This window comes from Pteronotus mesoamericanus, unplaced genomic scaffold, assembly GCF_021234165.1.
Source record: "Pteronotus mesoamericanus isolate MK-2021 breed Mesoamerican mustached bat unplaced genomic scaffold, CSHL_Meso_final scaffold_118, whole genome shotgun sequence".
Taxonomy (NCBI): Eukaryota; Metazoa; Chordata; class Mammalia; order Chiroptera; family Mormoopidae; genus Pteronotus; species Pteronotus mesoamericanus.
The window spans coordinates 7,807,584-7,831,298 of NW_026555301.1; the positions used below are offsets into that span (position 1 = coordinate 7,807,584).

The 23,715-nt window shown below is 36.7% G+C and overlaps 1 protein-coding gene across 1 annotated transcript in view; it reads right to left on the reverse strand.

Moving 5' to 3' along the window:
• Window positions 1-23,715, reverse strand: part of CEP192 (centrosomal protein 192) — a 133,258-nt gene that overhangs the window by 16,076 nt on the left and 93,467 nt on the right. The window contains exons 35-44 of the mRNA XM_054587319.1: window positions 19,019-19,128; window positions 15,958-16,108; window positions 12,392-12,567; window positions 11,639-11,762; window positions 9,991-10,096; window positions 9,362-9,569; window positions 6,951-7,030; window positions 5,894-5,989; window positions 3,354-3,473; window positions 2,825-2,943 (exon numbers count right to left, since the gene is read on the reverse strand). Of these exons, the coding sequence (XP_054443294.1) occupies window positions 2,825-2,943; window positions 3,354-3,473; window positions 5,894-5,989; window positions 6,951-7,030; window positions 9,362-9,569; window positions 9,991-10,096; window positions 11,639-11,762; window positions 12,392-12,567; window positions 15,958-16,108; window positions 19,019-19,128 (1,290 nt within the window). The remainder of the gene's footprint in view (window positions 1-2,824; window positions 2,944-3,353; window positions 3,474-5,893; window positions 5,990-6,950; window positions 7,031-9,361; window positions 9,570-9,990; window positions 10,097-11,638; window positions 11,763-12,391; window positions 12,568-15,957; window positions 16,109-19,018; window positions 19,129-23,715) is intronic.

Genomic DNA, 23,715 nt, shown 5'->3' on the forward strand with positions numbered 1-23,715 from the left:
TGAAGGAGTAATCAAAAAACTCCCGGCACACAAAAGCCCTGGACCAGACGGTTTCACAGGAGAATCTTACAAAACATTTATGGAAGAGCTAACCCCTGTCCTTCTCACACTATTCCATAAAATTCAAGAAGAGGGAAGACCCCCAAACTCTTTTTTATGAGGCCAGCATCTTCCTAATCCCAAAGCCAAATAAAGACACAAGAAAGAAAGAATACTACAGTCCAGTATCGCTGATGAACATAGATGCTAAAATCCTCAACAAAATATTGGCAAACGGCATCCAGCAATACTTTAAAAAGACCATCCACCATGATCAAGTGAGATTCATCCCAGGGATGCAAGGATGGCCCAAGATTTGCAAATCAATAAACATAATACATCACAAAAACAAAAGGAAAAAACTCACATGATCGTATCAATAGATGCAGAAATAGCATTTGATAAGGTACCACATCCATTTATGATCAAAACACTCAGCAAAATGGGAATAAAGGGGGCATACCTCAACATAATAAAGGCCATATGTGAAAAACCTACAGCCAATATCATACTCAACGGGCAAAAATGAAAAGCTTTCCCACTAATATCGGAAACAAGACAAGGATGTCCGCTTTCACCACTTCTATTCAACAGAGTATTGGAAGTCCTGTCTACAGTGATCAGGAAAGAAAAAGAAATAAAAGTCATCCCAATTAGAAAGGAGTAAGTAAAACTGTCATTGTTTGCAGATGACATGATAGTGTATAGAGAAAACCCCATAGACTCCATCAAAGAACTACACAACCTAGTAACTGCATTTGGTAAATCAGAGGGATACAAAGTCAATATTCAAAAATTGCAGGCATTTTTGTACACCAACAATTACATTATCAGAATCACAAAGCAGGAAAAAAGTCCAATTTGCTATAGCAACAAAAAAAATAAAGTGCCAAGGAATAAACTAAACCAAGGAGATAGAAGTATACTCAGAAAATTACACAACACTGAAGAAAGAAATTAAGGAAGACACACACAAAAAAATGGAAGCATATACCATGTTCATGGATTGGAAGAAGTAATATCATCAAAATGTTTGTACTCCCCAAAACAATGCACAGATTCAATGCAATCCGTATTAAAATACCAATGACGTATTTCACAGACATGGAACAAACATTCAAAAAAACTATATGAAACAATAAATGACTCTGAATAGCTGCAGCAATTTTGAGATAGAAGAAAAACGTAGGAGGGATCACAATACGTGACATAAAACTATATTATGAGGCCACTGTAATCAAAACTGTCTGGTACTGCATAGGAACAGACACATAGATCAATGGAAGAGCATAGAGAGACCAGACACAAGCCCATGTCTCTATGGTCAATTTATATTCAACAAAAGGGGTAGAAGCATAAAATGTAGTAAACATAGCCTCTTCAATAAATGGTGTTGGGAGAGCTGGACAGCTTACATGCAAAAAAGTCAAATTTGACAACCAACTTACACCATACACAAAAATTAACTTGAGATGGATGAAAGACTTAAATATAAGCTGCAACATCATAAAAGTCTAAGGGGAGAACATAGGCAGCAAACTCTCAGATAATCCACGCAGCAATATTTTCAGTGATATGTTCCCTGGAGCAAGGGACATAAAGGAAAGAATAAACAAATGGGACTTTATCAAAATAAGCTGCTGCACGGTTAAAGAAAATATCAGCAAAATGAATACAGACCCAACCGTATGGGAACATATATTTGCCAATGATACCTCCAACAAGGGTTTGATCTCCAAAATATATAAAAAACTCACACGACTCCACTCCCGGAAGACAAACAATCCAATTACAAAATGGGCAAAGGACCTGAACAAACACCTCTCTAAGAGGACATACACAGGGCCCAGAGACATATGAAAGGATGCTCAGCATCACTAGCCATCAGAGAAATGCAAATTAAAACCACAATGAGATACTATTTCACACACGTCAGAATGGCCAGCAGAAGCAAATCAATGATCAACAAGTGCTGGTGAGCTTGTGGAGAAAAGGGGACCCCTAGTATGGTGTTGGTGGGAATGCAGACTGGTACAGCCACTGTGGAAAACAGTTTGGAATTTCCTCAAAAAGCTGAAAATGGAACTGCCTTTTCCTGGCAATTCCACTTCTGGGATTATACCCCAAGAATCCTGAAACAGTAATTCAGAAGAACCTATGCACCTCAATGTTCATAGCAGCATAATTTACAATAGCCAAGTGCTGGAAGCAACCTAATTGCCCTCTGGATCAAAAAACTGTGATACATTTACACAATGGAATAGTATGCAGCAGAAAGAAAGATCTACTACCCTTTGCAACAGCATGGACAGAACTGGAGAGCATTATGCTAAGTGTAAGTAGCCAGGGGGTAAAAGACAAGTACCATATGATCTCACCTATAAGTGGAACCTAATCAACAAAACAAGAAGAAAAATATAACCAGCAATATTGAAAGAAAAAACAAATCGACAGTAACCAGAGAGGATGGGGGAGGGGGTAGCAGGGAAAAGAAGGGAAGGATCAAGTCAAGGAACATGTATAAAGGACCCATGGACAAAGCCAAAGTGGGGAAGAATTGAGGGTGGGAGGTGGGGGTGTGTGGGGCAGGGGTAAGAGGTGGGAAATTGAAGACAAATGCATTTGAACAACAGAAAAATTTTAAAAATAAAAAATAAAATTTTTTAACTGTTAATAAAGTTGTTGATGGAAAACAAAAAAAAATACACTGAGTATTTTAGCAAATGTAATTACACCTTAATTAAGTACTGAGAAAAAATTTGTAAGAATGAGAAAAATAACATACCCAAGTACAGCAGAAGCTTCTGATACAGCATGTCTTTGGGACTTAACTAAATTGTCTATTTTAATAAGAGTATTTGTAGAAATGCATGAATTTTCAGGCTCATTTTCTGTTTTGACACTCTATATAAAAAGAAATTACAGGGTGGAGGAGAAATAAATACTCTAAGAAAATATATGGACATTTAACTTTTTGAATTCTATGATTTTCTTCACAATTTTTTAAAAGAGAACTTAAGATTTTTTAATTCCCTAAATCACAAGCCCTCTACTTTTCAATGTTGAGTTTCTTACACACACATATATACACAGAGTATCAAGTTAAACATAGATTTTATAAACTGAAATCCAGACCTCTAACATATCAATCAATAAAGATAAATGAGAAAAATTAAGTTGGGCTATTTAGCAGAATTAATAAAATTAGAATACTAGAAAAATATTCTGCATTTCTGGTCAGTTTTTCATGTCAGTTTCACTTAGTTTTTAATATACACACATAATATTATATATAAATTTAGTGTAATACTCACTTGACCAGAGAGTTGAAATCTCAAGGTATGTTTCATGTGAGGCTCTTTAAGGGGGTGACATTCAACATCCCAAAACTGGGCATAATCCCCTTTATCTCTTGGCAAAAATGTGATGGCGACCTACAAAACACCACATCCAGGACAGAAGTTTAGACACTGAAACTTACATACATGTAGTTAGATTACAAACTCAAAATGTTGGTATAAAAAATTAAAATATTTTTGCATTGGTTAGTTTTGCCACTAGTTAAAAATGAATTGGAGGAATTCTATTTTTAGTGGACTTGTTATTGTACCAGATCCAGAATACATTTTTCTTTAAGGCTTTATGTAAAATATTCCTAATAATGTAAATATTATGAAATATTCTATGTGTGCTGTAACTGTTGGGCCAATCACATACATTCCTACCCCATCTTGCAGCAGCAGTGTTAATATATGGGTGTCCCCAGTGAACTGTGATGAGCAATTCTGCCAGCAACCTTATGTGTCCCAGCCCCTCCCTTCTTTCATCCCTTTAATCTGCTAGTCCCAAAGCCTTTAACCCAACAGAAGTGGGTACAGAAACTCTTCCCCTGGCATATTAGGGAAACAGGACAAGGGCTTCCCAGTGTGTCCAGGCAGAGTTGATCAGATCTGCCTGCCCTGCCTAAGGCTGAAGCCAGGGGGAGGGAGGAAGGGTACCCTGGGGTCTGCCCAGGTGGCGGAGGTTGGAGATGCAGGTGAGGTGTGGGCTCGCTGGGGCACCCGGCCTTGGCACCAACCCTGCCCTGTGCAGTATTCATTACTATATTACTGTCCAGGAGGAGCCAGCACCGGGCCAGGCCCTAGGTATTTTTGCTGCGCATAGTGTATGTTTCTGATATGTAAGCTTTTCTTTATTTTGTACATGATCAATAAACACCTTTTAAAGAGGAAAAAAGTTTCTAGAGCTGTCAAGTACAAGATCTAAATGGAAAGGTTCAACTCCAGACACAAAATCCAATCCAGTCTTTCACTGTAATGCTTACAAAACCCTCTGCTGGCCAAGCAGTAAAGGACTAAGGCCTAGGACATGGCCAGTAATTGGAAAGAACTGAAAGGAACAGAAAATGTGAAGGAAACATAGGTGCATAACAGGAGGTAGAAAAGACAAGCACCACTATGCTACAAATTAGCAGCTTATCTTATGATTAACTTCAAAACATTCGTCAGAACCAGCTACCCTGACCATACAGCTCAAAGTTATAGATATGAACTATATGTATACAACCTGTAAAAAGCTCAATAATGAGAAAGTTGTAATACTTTAAAAGAGTACTTTATAAAATTTACCAGAGTTAAGAACTTTCTTTATCAAAGAATTCAGTGTTAAAAACACTGACAACTAGTCAGGGTGACAATCAGTATTTGAGTCTGGACTTAATGTAAAACACTTAAATGAACTAATTTCTGTCGCTACAGAACATAAGAAACAATGTAGCCAGCAAGCCTGAGAGCACAGAGTCAAAGGTGGAATACTGATCAGGGAGATGAGATCATTAAGATTACAGTGTTATACTGTTAAAGGTGATACAGACACTGAGAAGATTAAGGAAGAAAACAACCATGTCTTAAATGGTGAAAGTATACAAATTATTGGGAACTACTGGGGGCAGTGCCATGCATAGACAAATCCCACTTACACCTCCTCTCAACACCAAAAAATAGAGAGAAGAGAAAACCTAATATTACTGCATGACACACTGTAGAAGCAAAATGGGAACTTTAACATTCATTAGCTCATTTAAGCTCACATCAAACTGACTGTTTCAAAAACTTATTGTATATATCTTTAAGAATTAGGTTGTAATTAATATTTCCCTCCTTCTGGAGCACTGTTGGATGCATCAATAATTGTGCTATTTGGTAATACTTCCCTAAATGGTTCCAGAATGATATGTCTTGCTGCCCCCACCCACCTTAAATTAAGAAATCAGTTCTAGAATTCATTGGACAAATGTGATTTGACAAGATAGTAAGAGTTGCTTCGGGTCAAGATATGAAGTATAAACACAATAAAAATCACAGAGGTTACATTTCTATGTTAAGTATTGTGTGAAAAAAAAAAATTCCTGGGAGACAATCTAGTCCTAAATCCTCATTTTTCTTTTTTTTTAATAGCTTTACTAAGATACAATTCATATACCATACAATTCACCCATTTCGACTGGTTTTTAATACCCCTCCAGAACTATGCAACCATCACCACAGAACTACTGTCTAGATTAGCACTACTTGAAGTGTGTTTAAAGTACAAGCTGCCTGCAGCCATATGAAATGCTTATATCAGAACGTAAATCAATCGTATCATTAAGCATGGTATTTTGTTTTGCTATTTAGAGAGAAAGACTTTATGCTACAGGAAGCAATCCAATGACTTGTGCTGAGCCTCTTCTCCCGTGGCAGCCCGGCTGTGAGCAGCACTGGTCTAAGAAAAGCAAACTGCTCTGGGTGGAAACAAATGAGACACTCTTAGCCAATCAACACCAGCTGGCTGTAAAAACAATGTTAAAACTCACCTTTTGGATTCCATGGCTTTCCATTATACCAGAAATAGGAGAACATCTGAATGCTGCATAGGTAGCTCTAAAAACATCTCCACTTCCATCAACTCCCTTAAAAGTAATCATTTAAACAATCAAATGAAAAAATATGAAGGTAAATGGAATAATTCTGAGTGACACTACTACTACCCTTATGGTTATCGAGGACATGCAGACCCATTTTGCAGTGGACAAGGAGAACTCAATGCCTGCCATGGAGCGGAAGTGCTAAAGCGCTATTAGACTCAGCTCAAACAAGGCCTCACATTGACTCTCCCCCACTGCATCAGCAGCCACTCCTCTCTGGCTACAGTGATCTTCAGAATGCTATTCATAATGTCAAAAAACGGCCTTTCCCACAAAGGCCCTGAAGACTCTGCTGAATGTGTATTTTAACATCACATGCAATACTAGTTTATGTCTTTTTAGTAGATGCAGCATTATCTTTTGCACAAAGTTTGTTACTATTATGGCTCAAAACAGTTACCATCACACAAAATACATACCAAAAAGGCCACAGTGTTCTAAATAACACACATGACGACACACTGAATTTAAGCAGTGCCCATCAGCAGAGACTGCTTGTAGTACATAGTAGGCTACACTCAGTGGCAAAGAACATTCATTTCTGTCTCCTGCACTAGCTCTCACTTGTGGAAAACATACAACAGTACTCAGAACATGGAAGAGAAAAATGTGCATGCATGTGCACATACACAATATTCTATTCTATAATAAAATATTTATATATTTTCCAAAATAAAGTGATTTCAATAGATAAAAATCAGGGCTGTAGGAGAGAGCATTAAATCAAACAACTATATTTTCACATACATACTCTAATTTGACTCTCAAAACCACCTTGTGAAAATCATTGGGCAGGTATTAGCCCCATCTCCAGAGAAAATCAAATAAATAAATTAGTGAAACAAAATGCCAATAATTTCAACCTATACTCATAATTCAGCTTTTAAAACATCCTACCTAAAATTTAAACTTTAAAACAAATACACCTGCAGTGATTATTACTGACCTTGACATAAGGTGGAGCTAAAGATGACACATACCACTTCACTTCTGTGTTACCATGATTCTCAAGCTCCAGATAATTTTCTAAAAGAAAAATAGGTATAACTAGTCAAATTCTTGGAGAAGTAAGTAAATAAGCAGATTACTGTGATAATGTGTGATAACTACTGTGATTACCTCATCATAAAGAAAAAAATACAGTCATTAGATCCCTAGAGGAGTCCAACAGGAACTACAGTATTTTGTAACAAAATCACATTTGACGGGATCCTATTTTGGATTTAATCAAAGTACAATGCAAAGATACTGAATGGCTTAATTTTAAGCAAGGGATCAAAAAGGTGACTTACATTTTAATGAAATGATTAGCTGCTAACGAGAAAAAGAGACTGCAGGGGGTCAGAGTAAAAAGAAGGAACCCTGGTAAGACGTCACTGCAATAGTTTGGTTGAGGGATGATGCATGAGATAGCCTACATCAGGCTTGAATCGTGGCAACAAGAGGAAAAATAGTGGGTAGATACAGGATTTATTTTGAAGACAGACTGCAAAGGACTAGCTAATGGACTGGATAGGAGGAGGCTGGGAAGCGACTTTCAGAAATTTGGCTCAACAAAATGGGCAGACAGTGAAGCCACTTACTGACAGACATGGGTGAGGCTGAAGAAGGTTTCGTGGGTATAAACAAGAGTTCTATTTTTGTGAGATGCCCACATGCAGAAACTGAGCAGATGCGTGTACATCTGGGGCACAGGTAGAACAAAGAGAAGAAAAGGGGACACAGGTCCAGGAAGAAGAGGTGTCAGCAGCAGAACCTGAGGAGTGCATAACGCAGGGAGGGAAAAACCAGAGAGCTGCCAAGAAGAAAGCAGTAGTTGATAGTGTTGAGAGGTCAAATCGACAAAGACATATAAAATGGATTTGGCAAAGTGGATTTGGCAAAGTGGAGCTTTTCAGACCTGGATGGGAGTGGATTCAGGGCCCAGTGCTGGCAGCATCTAAACAGCCTGAAGAAAAGGCGGGGAGCATAATCATGTAACTAGGAAGGCATGCTGAGGAAGCAGGCGCTGCAGCAAGGCAAAGGAGGGCACTTCTTTCATAGGTGAAAATAGAGTGTATTGTGTGCTAATGAAAATGTATCATTAAAGAGAAAAAAACTGATAACACAGGAAAAAGAGCGCAGGGAGTCCCTAAGCAGGTGAGAATAGATGGGCCTGGATTCCAAGCAAAAGAGGCCATCTGTGATGGAAACAGAAGACTTTTGTTTAGCCTATGGCTTCTATTTTCTTTGATGTGTGAAGCTAAGTCAAGAGTTGAAAAGAGAGCAGGAATAAGGGAGAGTAGGGGGAGTAGGAGCTTTAAGAAAGGAGCTGCTAAACAACTGTTAGAGATGGGTAAAGGACATATACTAAGGAGTGCTGGGAGAGAACCTAGCACTGATCTGAGAGTTGAGCTCAAGAATCAAGTCAGCACGGCTGTAATTTTCTCCAACAATGTTCTGCTGCTAAGATGGACACAAGGAGTAGGGAGACAAATGGTTTTAACAAAAGTTGAGATTTTGCCAGACAAGAATGTAAAGGGAGATGGGCACAAGGCAGTTCAGAATATGAAGCAGTAATTACAAAGATATGCCACAAAATTCATGGAGTGTTATCAGCAAAGTGGGATGTGAATGGAGTCAATAGGTAGTGACAAGGTAGTGGGGTCAGTAGCCTGGAGGTCTGAATGAGGTCCGAAAACTGCTGTAATTCCTAGAGTAAGTAAGCTGGTAAGACAGAAGGGTGATGGTCAGGAAGTGACAGGCTTGAAACTGAGAGTGAAAATATGGTATAGCTATTGGTGATGACAAAATCTAAGAGAGGACCACGAAAGTAGGAAACTAAGCTTGAGTGAAAGAGAAAATCAAGAAAGAGGCCAGAAGCTAGAGGGACAAATGATAGGTAGTCCCAAATTCTTTTCAATAGGTGCCACCTACAATACTAGTCCTTTAGACTGAACTGAGGGGGATGGGGCAGGGAGAAGAGAAAGAGAAGGAAGTGGGAAAGAGACCCGCACACATGCTAACTCTGTCATATCAGTGACAAAGTCAGGCTCTACCCACTTTCCTCTCCTCTTCAGCTACTAACTTATTAGCTAGTCAAAGATCTAGAGAGTTGGGGAAGGATGGTTGTAACCAAATAAAATTTAAGACTCTTAGAATACATAAATCTGTTAAATACCTAGATTTAAAATTTACAATTTTTAAGCTCCCCCAAATCCACCTCATCATTGAAATGTTTGCCAATAACTACTTGATATTGTCCTGGAATAAGGGAGTAGAATTTTGCACCTATCACCAACATGGTTAACTAAGAAAAGAGTATTACACTCAACATGTCAGTAGACATTTGAATTAAATAATCATGTGATATGATACCTGAAGTTTCACCAGGTTCAGTTGTAGGAAAAGTAACAGTCTTATTTCTTATCTCAACTTTTGTAGAAGGTGGTTTTGTCATTGGTTTTACCAGATGACTAATTAAAGGCTCAGTAACTGAAAAAGGAATTCCAAATGTGCTGGAGGCCAAGTGAGTGAAAAGTTCTTCTTGAGTCAAGTCTTCTCGAATTTGAACTTTAACAATTTTCTAAAATGAGCCAAATAAAGGGATAAGACAAATGCAGCTGAAGTTTTTAAAGTAGCAATTTCTATTTTTAAGTCATGGTAGAGAAGAGTAATACCATATGAAGACATTGATGAACTTAGAAATTACTGTTTATTTACATTTGAAAATAAATATTTGACTTTATCCCCTGTCCCCAAATTCCCCCTTTTTCAAAGCAAATTTTACCAATTAATAATGGTTTCTAGGCCCCGCTCTGCATTCCTGCCTCCACCCAGGAGAATCATTCAGATCACTATGGACATGGTCAAATGCTCTATTTATATAAGTCTAGTTGGGCTGAAATAGCAGACAACTTCATCTGATTTCTAAAATGTAAGTGCTAGTAAGTATTACAACGCTTAAGATATAAGGGAAATGTTGATCAAAAATCTTTAAAAAGTACCTTTTGTCCATTGTCACAGTGTATATAGATCAAACCACTCCATGGGAACATTGAATGTTTTGTGGATAAGGAGGAATTAGGACTCACAAGAATTTGTAGCTTACTCCTTAAAACAAAGTTTAACAATGTAAAACAAGAATATCCCAAACTTTAATAGTAACAACTACATCAGTTATACTGTCATATCAATAACCAACTATTTCCTTATTGCTCAAAAAGAGCAGATAACAGAGGTGAGCTCCCATACACATCTAACTTTATATCAACTCCAACTCAGTGGCTAATGAAAAGTTAAGTAGCATGAACCCATAAACCCAAGGGCAAACTCCTGTGAAAACAGGCCACACCATAAGAAATACCATTTAAAAAGCAACTTGAAATTAAAATTTCTAGAGCAAAAGATCAATACTACAAAAAAGGTCTATGCCACTTAATAAAAAATAATACCATCATAGTACAAAGAAAACATGATAGGTGGGGAGGAAACTGGAAGAAAAGGGAGAAGACAAAAAAAAAAAAAAGGAATGAAAAAAAGATTGTTTATTTTTTACGTAGTCGTTACACTTTGTGTTCATTGTTCTCTTAAAGAGCTGTGAGATGTCAAAGACTTAAATACTGACGATGTAGTTAAGATTTGTGACTTAAAAAAAAATCCCCAGTCACAAATGCTATTTTGGTACACTATCATAAATGGCAGAGAAAGATTATTTTTCTGCTGCTAACAGCTAAACACGTGGGACAGTGAATGGAAAGAGGTTTTTGTGAACAACCTATCATTTCCCTAAATTTTCAACCATTAATTAGTAAATGTTTAATTGACTACTTTGGTCCTAAGAATGTTTCTCTGGAGTGTCCCTAACTATACTTTACCTCAGGTCTTAGTCAACTAAACTCCTAAAATGCATACTCCATCATTTTGCAAAAGTAAATAAACTTCATGTTGTTGTTCTGCCAAGGTGCTATTCCTAGATATGAAGCAATTTTCAGATGTGAATGTTCTGTGCCAACCCAGATACAGCTTCTAAAAAGCTGCAGAACTGTGGCTTTACCTCCTATCGATAATTAAGCTGCATATAGAGGGCAGCTGCTTATCAACATTAGGCCCCCCAAAACTTCCTTCTACCTTAGAATATTCTTTGCAGAAAATGGCAAGCTAGGTTTATAGCTTAGAAATATTAAGTCAGGAAGCTTTGTCTATAAAATGCCCTTTAGACAAAACCAGCAGAATAAGTGAACCCAATCCAAGGTAATAAAAGGCAGAACCATTTGGGCTTTAGAAAACACCACCTCTCATCACAGACCTCATGATATCCCTTGCGTTGCAGTTTTGTAGTCAGAGTAATAATGTCAGAAAACATTCTAATGTCTTCTACTTCAGGAACTCTTTCCCACCTCACAAATCTTTCTTGACCCTTATATGCTATATACGGTATCTGGCTATGGACATGGTCTTTATTCCTCTAAGCAGCATGAGTCCTGAGTGCACTCTAAGTCCCACAGAACCAGACATGGCACACTGTACAACTGTACAGTCAGCACATGGCTAAGTTCTACTGAATAAATGAAAACAGTCTATCATTTGATCCTTAATAAGTTACCATGCCAGCATCTGAATAACACACCCAGAGGAAAGAGAAGTCATACTTACTCTGGCTTAATAAATCCATGTTGTGGTGTTACTGTAAGGCAATGTGCTGGCCAGTACAGCTCAAATTTCAATAACCTAACAGAATTATTTAAAATCTGGAAACGTCCAGTTTTTGCCAGATCACCTATTGTATCAGAAAAATAAATGTTATTTACATTTAATAGTAGTAAAAAATACAAAGTTAATAAACAGTAAAACTAAATCCTAAATAAGTACACTAGTAAACCAGCTTATCTTGCTTTCTCAATTGCCCAGTTACAATCTGGAATTTCTAATCTCTGGTAAAGCAAGACCACCTGTTTACTCGTGGAAACTACAAAGATAGAGAAAAAAGTTCAAATACTGAACAAAGGAGAGGAAAAAAGGAAATCTGAAATTGTTGCCACCTTGTCTTAATACGTAGCTACCAGATTTACTCCTACTCTGAACCAACTACATAGGTGTTAAGGGTAAAAGAAGCCAACTGCCAAATGAGTTCTTTGCATGGAGGATGTGGTGGGAGCAAGGGACCATGGATCATAAGTGGCTCTGCTGTACAGGAAACTGGGAACTTGGACTGAGAACCATGGCCTTGTGTCAGATCAATGATGTGGTCAAATCTGTTAGGTCTCTAGCAGATGATAGGAGGACCTATGAAAGCCATTGGCCATAAGTGCACAAAGTCCGTATACATATCCTAGATGAGCCATGGGTACAAAATAAGTACAGCCCTGGTTTTGGAGTGCATTCCTGTCATGTTGCTGACATACTCACAAGTAGGAGGGACTACCAAAATCAAGTGTTCGGGTTGAACAGTCCACATTTCCTCACAGGATGATTTATCTTTAGTTAGGTGAAGAACTTGAGAAAGTGGAGAACTTTGAGGACCTTTAACTGGTAAAACATCCAAAGAAACATTGCCACCATGTTTCCCAAGACCAACAGATTCACTACAGAAAAAGAAATAAAAATAAATAAATAAAAGTGATTTAAAAAAGTACATTAACATACTGTGTATTTTTCAGTGAATAAAAATCCTTCATTTGTGTATTCTTAAAGTAATGTATAAAAAATACAGTATAGGTCTAATATTATTAAAATAATCTTTACTAAGAATACTCAATGACTTAATTTCTTTCCTGCCTTGATTTCTGCATGCCACCTGAGGTCTCATACAAGGACTTACTAGAAAATTACTCAGTATTAAGAATTAAAAAAAGCAAACAATGAAACTCTTAATGTACCTACAGCTGGTTTAATGTTGCTAACACCAAAAAAACTGAAAAATTAGAAAGTCTTCTGGGAAAAATACCACAGTAAAAAATGCTAATAAAGTTTTAAAAGTTTTTAATTAAGTATTGAAACAGGGTTTTCAAATAAGCCTTAGATTATACAAAACTGTAGCTCAAATAAATTTTGTAATCATGAAAGCACATGACTTAATTGAAGTTCAATTGTGCAGAGTCCACATTCTCCTTCCCTATAATGGAACATCTTTAAATCAACACTCAGCAGAGAGATAATCCCTCTAGTCCCTTTTACCCATTTTTCTCTCACCCTTTCCTTTCAAAGCAGATCTCTACTGCCCCAAGAAAATAATGGAGACACCTGCCAAAAGTCAGAAATAATTGTTTATAAAATTTTATCTCCTTTTTAATCCTGAGGACATTAGAACAAACACACAAAGATCACAGCATTTCTACTTTAACATCCATCTGTTTTGCAGCCTCAAAGTTCTATAATTATTTCTATAGCAACCAGCTGAGGAAGAGCCTTGGCAGAACACAGCTCCAACATGCTGTGGCAGCTGAGAGCACAGGCACAGGGCTTCTGTCTCCTAGAATTTCCAGTATGAAGCACTATAGCTGCACAAGCCCTTGCTGTTGTCCTTCTCTCCTCCTTGAATCCTGCTATTAGCAGTATTCTTGATCTTAGAGCATCACTGGCACTTTTTTAAAAAATATGCTGCTGCTTTGTCTTCAGTGTCAGAAATAACTTTTAAAAATAAAAATGTTTATTCTTGGCTTTTTAGCTTCTTAAGAACCAATACCTCACAAAGTGATTTTCGAGATAATTTTTAATATATGTAACTATCTTTAATTCTTTCTTGATTGACTATCTTACAAGAAAATTAACATTATAAGTGTAAGGAAAAGAAAACAAGCTGGCATGAGCTAGAGGCACTGGGGTGATGCAGGTGGGCAGGTGTGAGTCAGGAGTGAGGTTAGTTGGTGGCACTGGCACTTGTAGGCACTGGGAACTCTTAGGCAATATGAGCTGGCAACACTGGGCCCAGGGAAGATAGGCCATGTGATGAGAAGACTGGTTAAGAACAGAAGGATTGATAAAATGTAAATACATTGAAAATAATAAGGCCAGGATTCTCAATAATAGAGGAAAAAGAAAAGAGCAATTAGGGAATGGAAAAAAAGAATACATTGTATTGTGTTTAGATGAGAATTGGAAGTGTCAGTGTAAACAAACTCAGTTTTAACATATTTACAGACAGATATTGACACATGTGGATTTATATATAAATGCATTATTTCCTAGCTCTGTCCACTGAGAAGGCCTAGAACTAATGGCATCTCAAAAGCAAGAGCACACCTGCTATCCATATCCTGGTTTCAATGCCATTCTCTACTAAAAGCAATCAGGAGTTCTAAAAGAAGTCCTACCTATTCTAGGGCTTGGACAGGGTTAAGAATAAGATAAGCCTAGAATATCCTGTTGTGCCACCAAATAAGGAAGTAATCAAAGAATCATGTGGGCACATCAAAAGGATCAAGGGTCCAAATTAAGAGACCAAATAATAACAGTAAAGGATTAATACTCAACCCATGAATCTGTCCTGATGTGAGTTAAGTGCATAAAAGAGGGAAAAGTAACCTCTTTCTCATATTGGAAAGATAACTAACAAATGCAGGAAAATGAAATGAGAAAATCACCATTTGGTAAACAAGCTAGTAATACTATAATTCAGGCAACAATCATCACCTGGTGCTAAAAGTTTGATGAGGAACAAGATAATTGATCATTTCCAAGTATCTCTCTACAAGATGTTAACTAACTTTATAGTGGAGAAAATCTGGCAGACATCATTTTAACTAAATGATACAAATGTTTCTAGTAACGGGACAAATCAGCAGTTTACCACCTGAGACAATGCACTGAGAAAGCAAACACCATAATTTCTGTGGTGTTGAAAATCTCCTGAGAAATACTTTACAAAGTAAATGGCCTGTACTCTACAAAAACATCAAGGTCATTGTTAAGAAAAGGATTAGCCACTGGCCTACAATCTATTTTCTCCGTTTTACCAGGGAATGCCCAGGGGGAAAAATATGACTTGGTAAAATCTGCTAGATGTCATCTTGTTAATGGCATCTCCTAGCAAACACACTAATGTCCTTATCTACAGAATGTTTTAACATTATATTCCTGGTCTGTCTAACATTGTGTATGGTAAGAAATCTGAAATTTAAGACATTATCAAAGTATAGCAAGCTTTCATGATCGAGATGGCTCCACCTTCTGTATGATATATCACATGCACAACTTCCATTAAATTTGAGCCAGAGCAGAGAATTAATGTTGCAAAAAGGATGTAGGAGGCACCATTAGGAATCTGGATTTCTTCATGTTTCACCTCAAATTATTAGTAAAGTTTAATTCTGATTAATACCTTTGATTCTGTGGATCTGATTTGGTAACCCAACCCTCTGTGTTACCTCAGTCATAGAAGATAAGAGGAATCGGTCTATATTAAAAGTGATTAAAGAGGCTAACTAAATGCAAAGTGTGATCTTAGATTAAATTCTGGACCAAAGAAGAAAGAGAAAGTGTCTTATTTATTTGCTTGATTTAACTATGAAAGACATTAATGGGAAACTGGGGAGATTTGAATGGAATCTGTGGACTAGATGATAGTACTGACTTTCAGTATTACTATCCTAATATTGATGGATCTACCATGAATGTGTAAGGGTCAGTTGTGTTTTTAAGAAATTTAAGGCTAAGATGATCATCACGCCTGCAATTTACCCTTAAATGGTTCAGAAAAAAGTTATGTATACATAAAGAATAATAAGGTAAATGTGGCAAAACGGTAACTAGGGAATCTCAGTGCAGGTAGTATATAGAAGTTCTCTGAATGATTTTTTAACTTTTCCATAAATTTGAAATTACTTCAACTGAAACCAAAACAAAGGTGAAATAAACATTTTGAGGCCAAATAATAATAATAATAATAATAATAATAATAATAATGTACAGGGAAGAGATCAACTATACTATCAATCAAATAATCTTGAAATCCGTTGACAAATGTTTTGTTTTACCTTTTCGATTCTAAGTTAGCTTTGGAAGAAGGCTGAAGAAATTCTCTGCTAGAAATGGAATCTCTGAATTTTCCAATTATTGAAAGTGTAATTTTACTCATGTTTCCATAAAAGAGTTGAACATCATTAGGTCGTTGGGGAAGATCATACACTAAAATACAAACAATGTTTGAAATACATAAATCCACATAATCACACCACAAAATACAAGATAAATTTATATATGTTTAACAGCCACAAAACATTACTCTGTTAGATTGGTGCTGGGTGACATTTTAATACTATTGACAAGTATAAAATTATAGATAGTTCAGCAAGCATCAGTGATTAACACAACAATTCAGGCTCTGGCCCTGGATTTGAACTACAACCTTGACAACTGTTAGCTTGGTAACCTTTGGCAACTTAACTTTAAGCTTTAGTCTCAAGTATAATATGGAATAACAATCTATCATAAGGGTTGTTGTGAACATTAAAATAGGAACATTTTAAAAGACATATGTGGCACAAAGTTATATAAAGCTTACTGTGAGCCAGGCAATGTTCTATTCCCTTTGTATATATTAACCTAGTTGGTTTTCACAACCCTTTGACACAGGTATTATCTAAACATCAGAGATGAGATGAAGCACAAAGAGGTTAAGAGCACAATTTATAAGTGTCAGTCTCACAGATATTTAACTTAAGCAAATCTAGAAACCAGGCAATATTAACATAATTAAATAATATAGATTAATAGTGCTGGAATTGAACATCTCTAGATTAGTCTGCCTGAATTTATATATACAAGAAGTGTTACAGAACATGTTTATATTCCACATATAAATCAGATATTAAGAAGTATAAACTGAAATTAATTATAACCAAGACATCTGACTATAAAAGTTTAAATCAACTGTGAAAATATTTGGCCCTAATTACATTTTACAAAAGCAAGATTATAATTACTTGTAATAGTAATATGCTCAAACAAAAGTTATTCAAAATAATCATGTACAAAGTTCAACTGAAACATTCTCGTAGGTGATCTACTATAATAACACAAAACAAAGTGGGACTGTTTCCTCTATTTGTCTGGACAATAAATATACCACCTTGAAGAATCCAGTACTCCTTGAGGTAGCATATGGCATTTCAGTGACCTCCCAAAGTCCCATTTCAACCCCATTTTAGATGGGTAATTTGGCATGTTACTTATCTCTTGAGTTTATAAACACAAATCCTTAATATAACACATTTGTTGACTTTATATGAGGCTCTCGGTCCCTGGAACATCCTTCCCTATATGGTTCTTCAAGATTCCTCAACAGCCTGACGGGTGTAGCTTAGTGGGTTGGGTGTCATCCTGTAGACTGAAAGGTTGCTGGTTTGATTCCCAGTCAGGGCACATGTCTGGGTTGCAGATTCAGTCCTTGGTCAGTGTGCATACGAGGCATACGAGAAGGAACTGATCAATGTTTCTCTCACGCATCGATGTTTCTCTCCCTCTCTTTCTCCCTCCTTTCCCCTTTCTCCAAAAATAAATAAATAAAATCTTTAAAAAGAAAAAGATTTCTCCACTGTCATTTCATTCCACATAGGGTAACCTTCCTCTGTGCTCTCCCAGATTCGTAAACACAGCTCTATCATAGCACTTTCACACTGTACCTTAATCATCTGTCTTCTAGAGCCTGTAAGTTCCTAAAGGGCAAGCACTGCATCTTTTACCTCAAGGGACTAGCACCCTGCACTCTCAACACATGTCCTATCAATCAATCAATGAAATGTTGCTGAATTATGAAACTGTGCCTGGCACTGAACCACTACAAACTCAGGCTACCTACTTTCAGTCTTCACTGTTGTTCAATCTCTTAAGGCTTGTGTTTGAACTACACAGCTCAGTCAGTCAATTTAACCCTGTTATTGGGGATCTTTCTAGGGGTAAGAAATAAGGAAAGTGAAGCTCAGGGGTGCTGAAGTGGCAGAAACGGGTCTTGAATTGAGTTTCTATTTCAAATCCAAGGTTCTTTCCATACTCTACTCCCTTAACACACAAGATCAGAAGTGACAAAACCTACTTCTAACCTTTTCATTATTTTTAACTAACCTCTACTGCTGTCTTCTCTTTGAGCAGATGTCCTAGATGCCTAATTACTGAAATGATTAAAGACTTCATCACCTCTTCATAGGCATAAGTATCCTTTTCTTTTACCATTTCATATTTCAGGAGCAATATATATTTCATCATTTAAAAACTAAAAAACAAAAATGGGGGAACACTACAAAGGGACATTCTATACTCCTGTAATTTTACCTATGTAGCTACACATAAACACTAAATTATTTTTCTACCAAAATGAGATCTTACTATGCAAACTTTAAAAGTAATTTTTTCTGAATAAATAGCTTTCCATGTTGTTAATATAGAATCACATCACTGTTTTAATAGCTTCAAAATATTATATTGCACAAGTAAACAATCCCCTACTCTTGGGCATTTACATAATTTCTTCTTGCTATTATAAAAAAATACTGTGGTGAAAATCTGTACATTTTTACACAGATTGTATGTCTGAATACATATATTTTGTGTGAGTAATAAACACCATTAAATCCTTAAACTGTTTATATAAACTGAGGAAAACATTTAAGTTAGAGTCACTCCATCACTATTTAGGATTTTGCCACGATAATATCCTCTAAAATCGCAGAGTAATCAAAAAAGCACAGAAATTTCAAAATAAGTTAAGTTTGTAATCATTAAATCTAAAATAGTATTTTGAGTTTAATAATAACCATTTTCCTCCTACCGTTTAAAACTCTACCTGCATAATAGGTGCAAAAATATATTAATGATATCTAACATTTACACTGTGTAAATGAAAAGTTAGCTATTATTTTTATTACCCTCATTATACAGAGAACACAGAATTTCAGTGATGTAATCTGTCCAAAGTCAGACACTGTGGCTCAAACTGCACCTGACGACATAATCAAACTAATACTCTCTCTCTTACCACATCACTGGATCTAGATAACACTACAAACAATTTGAAGATTTAAGACATGTTGAAACTCTTACCTTCAGTTACTAGTAGCTCATCCTGAAATCCTTCAGCAAAGTCAATGCTTTGAAGCACACTATGCTCTGGAAATATGTGTTCTAGAATCCCTGGTGTATGCAACACAGCTCTGCCAGGAGAGATTTTTTATTAAAAGGTGGTTTTACATATGAAATGACCTTATTTTTATTAGTTAATCTGGCAAATCCAAATACCAGCATGAAACATTAATACACAGACCTCATGTACTACTCCTAGTAAGTAATTTTAAAAAGAAAAGCTGTTTTGGAAGTTCCCTTAAAAATTAAGTAGTACATCCATCTGTTTCAGTTAAATATTAACATCAGGACAAGAATTCCATAATATAAGAGTAGAAAGTAGGATAAAATTACATTCTTTTCAGGTCTTACATTTTTACTATTTAATCTGGTAATAGAAATTTGCCTCAGGGGAAAAAAAAGTATGCCAAAAAAAGGATACAAATAAGACATGAGAGAGACATTTAAATTACCATATAACTATGTTTATCTGGTCACTTCTAGAGAATCATTAATGTGCGAGAACTGAAATGTAAATTTCTCTGTAATACTCAGATATTCATAAGCAGATGAAATCTCATTTCTCTAAATCTGTGGCAAACTGGAGTTCTAAAACAATACCTTGATTTCTATATGCCAGTGGAGGAAAAAAAATCTGGTAATCTAATTTCTCCTAATATCTGTTTCTATCCCTAAAATACATAATTGAGAGAGAATCAAGATGGTGGAGGAATGAGAGGAAGTCACATTGACCTCCTCCCAGAACCAACCTGGAATTCCAAAGAAATTGTGGAGAAATCACCTGGAACAAACAACTAAACAGCAGCAACAGAGGAGCCTTATAATCTCGGGGACAGAAGAATCGGCTTTAGCACAAAATAACTGGTAAGGAGTGCAGTAAAGACTCGAGAAGGTAGGCAGGGCTCCCACAGGCGGCAGCACTAGAAGGACATTGAAACAGCCAGTAGGATCCACCTGAGAGGAATAGGGTCTAAACCATAAACAGAGATCTCCAGCCTAACCTCACCAAGGCCCAAAAAGTAAAGGTAACAGCCAGCTGCGAAGAGCGGCAGGGTTGCTCTCTGCCAGAGACAGGCAGCTGGAGATGCAAAGAGCCATTTAAAGGGCCAACGCATAAGTTTCTGTTTGCAGCCACTTACTCTGGGCTCGGGTAAAGGCAGGGGCAGAGTGGGCTGGAGTTGCCTGAGGAGAGACTGGGAAAGGGGGCTTTGGGGAGAGAACTGAGAATGTAGCCGGCAAGATCCTGATGCTGACTCATCCCCTAGAGGGCAGCAGCCATCCTGCTCAGGCAGACCACTCCCCTGAGCCACAAAAGTGTGTGGAGACCTAATAGCCCTGCCCCCAGGAGGCTCTGCCTAGGCCAGGTAGTGCTAAAACCTGACAGCTAAGTACAGAGTGGCAGCCACAGATAGTAGATCCCTGGCTAAAGGGGGCACAGGGTGGTCTACAAACACTTGAGGAGACGCTGGAGACAGAGGCTTTGGGGAGAGAACAGAGAGAGTAGCTGGAAGGATCCCAGTGCGGACTCCTCCCCCTTAAGGCAGTAGCCATCTGGCTCAGGTAGATCACTCCCCTGAGTAGCAGCAGCCTGAGAGGGCCCAATAACCCAGCCACCAGGAGGGACTCTGCCCCACCCTGTGGTGTCTCTAAGCCGGCCTGCTGAGAGCAGAATGATTAGATTAACAGCTAAAGGAGACAGCCCCAGACAGTGGATTCCTCCAAGTCCCCAACAGACTCCCTAAGGTCTGACAGGGTCAACATGTGACATCATTAGAGGCAGATCTGGAAGGAAAAAAAAAGCGGTCTCCTACCATGGAAGTTTACACTGCAAAGTTAGGAAATCAAGACAGATCAATTTAAGAAGCAGAAGCAATAGAAAAGAGTCTCACAAACAATGCAAAGACAAAGAAACATCCTCCAGTCGAAGGGAAAGGAGGAATCCCCAGAGAGAAAACTAAATGCAATAGAGGCAAGTGAACTATCAGATATTGAGTTCAAAACAATGGATCTAAAGAAGCTCAAAGAGCTCAGAGAGAATTACCAAAAACTATAGGGAAACTACGAGGAACTTACTGAAAACTGTATCAGCATGAAAGAGGACATAGAAACTATCAACAAAAGACAAGAGGAAATGACGAATACAATTTTTGAATTGAAGAATGCAGTAGAAGGAATCCAAAGCAGGCTAGATGAAGCAGAGGACTGAATCAGCAAGCTGGAGGACAAGCTAGAAAAAAGCTCCCAGAAAGAGCAAGAAAATGCAAAAAGACTCAAAAAGAATGAAGAGGCATTTAGGGAAATCAGGACAAGCTCAAATGTAATAATATCCTTATGATAGGGATACCAGAAGGAGAGGAAGAAGAAGAAGAGAGAAAGAACCTATTTGAATAAGTAATGATGGAAAACTTCCCTAATTGGAGGAGAAAAAGTCACACAAGTCCAGGAAGCATGGAAGGTCCCATTCAAGAGGAACCCAATGAGGCCCACTCCAAGACACATCATCATGAAAATGGCAAATATCAAAGAGAAACAAGAGAATCCTAAAGGCAGTAAGGGAGAAACAGGTACTAACATATAAGGGATCCCTGATATGGCTAGCAGCTGACTTCTCAACAGAAACACTACAAGCCAGAAAGGGGTGGTAAGAAATATTCCAAGTCATGAAAAGCAAAGGTCTGCAACCAAGACTGCTCTACCCAGAAAGGCACTCAATGAAAATGGATGGCAAAATGAGTTTCTGAGACAAAAGAAGGCTAAAAGAATATACCTCCACCAAACCAGCATTACGAAATATGCTACAGGGAGTGCTTTAAGAAGATGAAGAAAAAGAGTCTATGAATACCCAGTTCCTTTCACGGTCACCAATACTAGATATTACCAATATTTTTAATATGTATTAATCTGATTGTAACAATGGTGTGTTATTTTAATTGCTACTTTATTATTTGTTGTAGCTAAACCTGTGTTTGCATATTTCTTGCCTATTTTTATTATTTTTTTTAAAAGCTTTAAATAACTTTTGGTATTCTTTATACATTTTTTGATTAAACGTTTGTAGAATTTCTTCCCTAAAAAGAAAAAAACAATAAAAACTATTAACCCTCTTTTAGATGTTTTGCAAATACTTTCCTATTCTATTACTTGTCCTTTAACTTTTTTATATGTATATTACTGTATAGTCTTAAATGTTTAATAGAGTCATATTGTCAATATTTTACTTTATAGCTTCTGGGTTTGAATATTTTACTTCAGGGTAAGAAAAATATTATTTGGTATTTTCTCCTAAAACTCCTCAGATTTTATATACTGATTTTTAACTCACCCGAATATTTCTTGTATAATGTGTGAAACAGGGCTCTATATTTTTTTATTTCAAGTAACAGTGATCCATGTACCTCATATGTTGAATAAGCCTTATTTTCCCCATTGATTTGAAATATCAATTTAATCATATATTACTTTTTTAGAAAGATATATACTTTTGTTTCTAGAATGCTCATTTTATTTCATTAATCTAATTGATTACTTCCGTGCACGTGTCATGATTGCTGAGACTTTGTAATGGATTTAAATATTTTTAATATTTTATAATGGATTTCGACATTTAAATAAATAAATAAATAAATAAATAAATAAAATTTTCATTTTAAAAAAAAGGAAGAAAGAAGGAACTCCTACCTTTTGTGAGAACATGGATGGAACTGGAGGAAATTATGCTAAGTGAAATAAGCCAATTGGTGAAAGACAAGTATCATATGATCTCAATAAGTATGATACCAATAAGTAGAATCTGGTCAACAAAATAAACTAACAAACAAAATAAACCACAGGCAAGGAAACATGGAGCAGACTGAAAGTGACCAGAGGGGATGGGGAATGAGGTCAATGGTGGAAAGAAGGAGAAGGAACTAAACAAATAACATGTAGGAATGACCCATGGACATGGACAACAGAGTGGGAACTGACTGTGGGAGGAGGGACGGCGAGGGATGGGTGGAGGAGGGCAAAGGGGGAAAAATTGAGACAACTGTAATAGAATAAACATGATTTAAAAATAAAATTAACACAGTAAAGAAATTACACAAAATGAAAAATAAAATAAAATAAAATAAAATAAAATAAAATAAAATAACTGAGAAACATAACCAGGTTCAAAGTTTGAGTCCTTCAAACTGGGTCTATTCTAACATCATGCAGCTACTTATCACTATGTTCTCTCTTTGTAAACATTTGAATAATCCGCAACAGATTAAAAATAAAACACAATTTTCTAAATTACGCACCAGAATAAAACACCACAGAGCACAAAAGTTGGAAGAACGAAAAGACTAGTATATGCATATAACCCATCCCCTAGTGGGAGTTAATCATTTCCTACTAACAGATACAATTTCATGAACTTCACATTTATTTTATATTTAGTCTTCTAGGCTAGGAAACACAATTTGATAATATAAGAACTCTAAATTCAGCATAAAAGAATGCTACCTACGTTAAATCATACCTAAACCTAAATACCTAAATTTGACAACATTTCAGCATATCAAACTATATTTAAACTAGATGTAACAGATTTTTCTAGAAGTACATGCTGTAAGTAGCTAGCCATGTTAAACATCCCACACATTTCTAAAATTCCTTTCAAATAATTCACAACC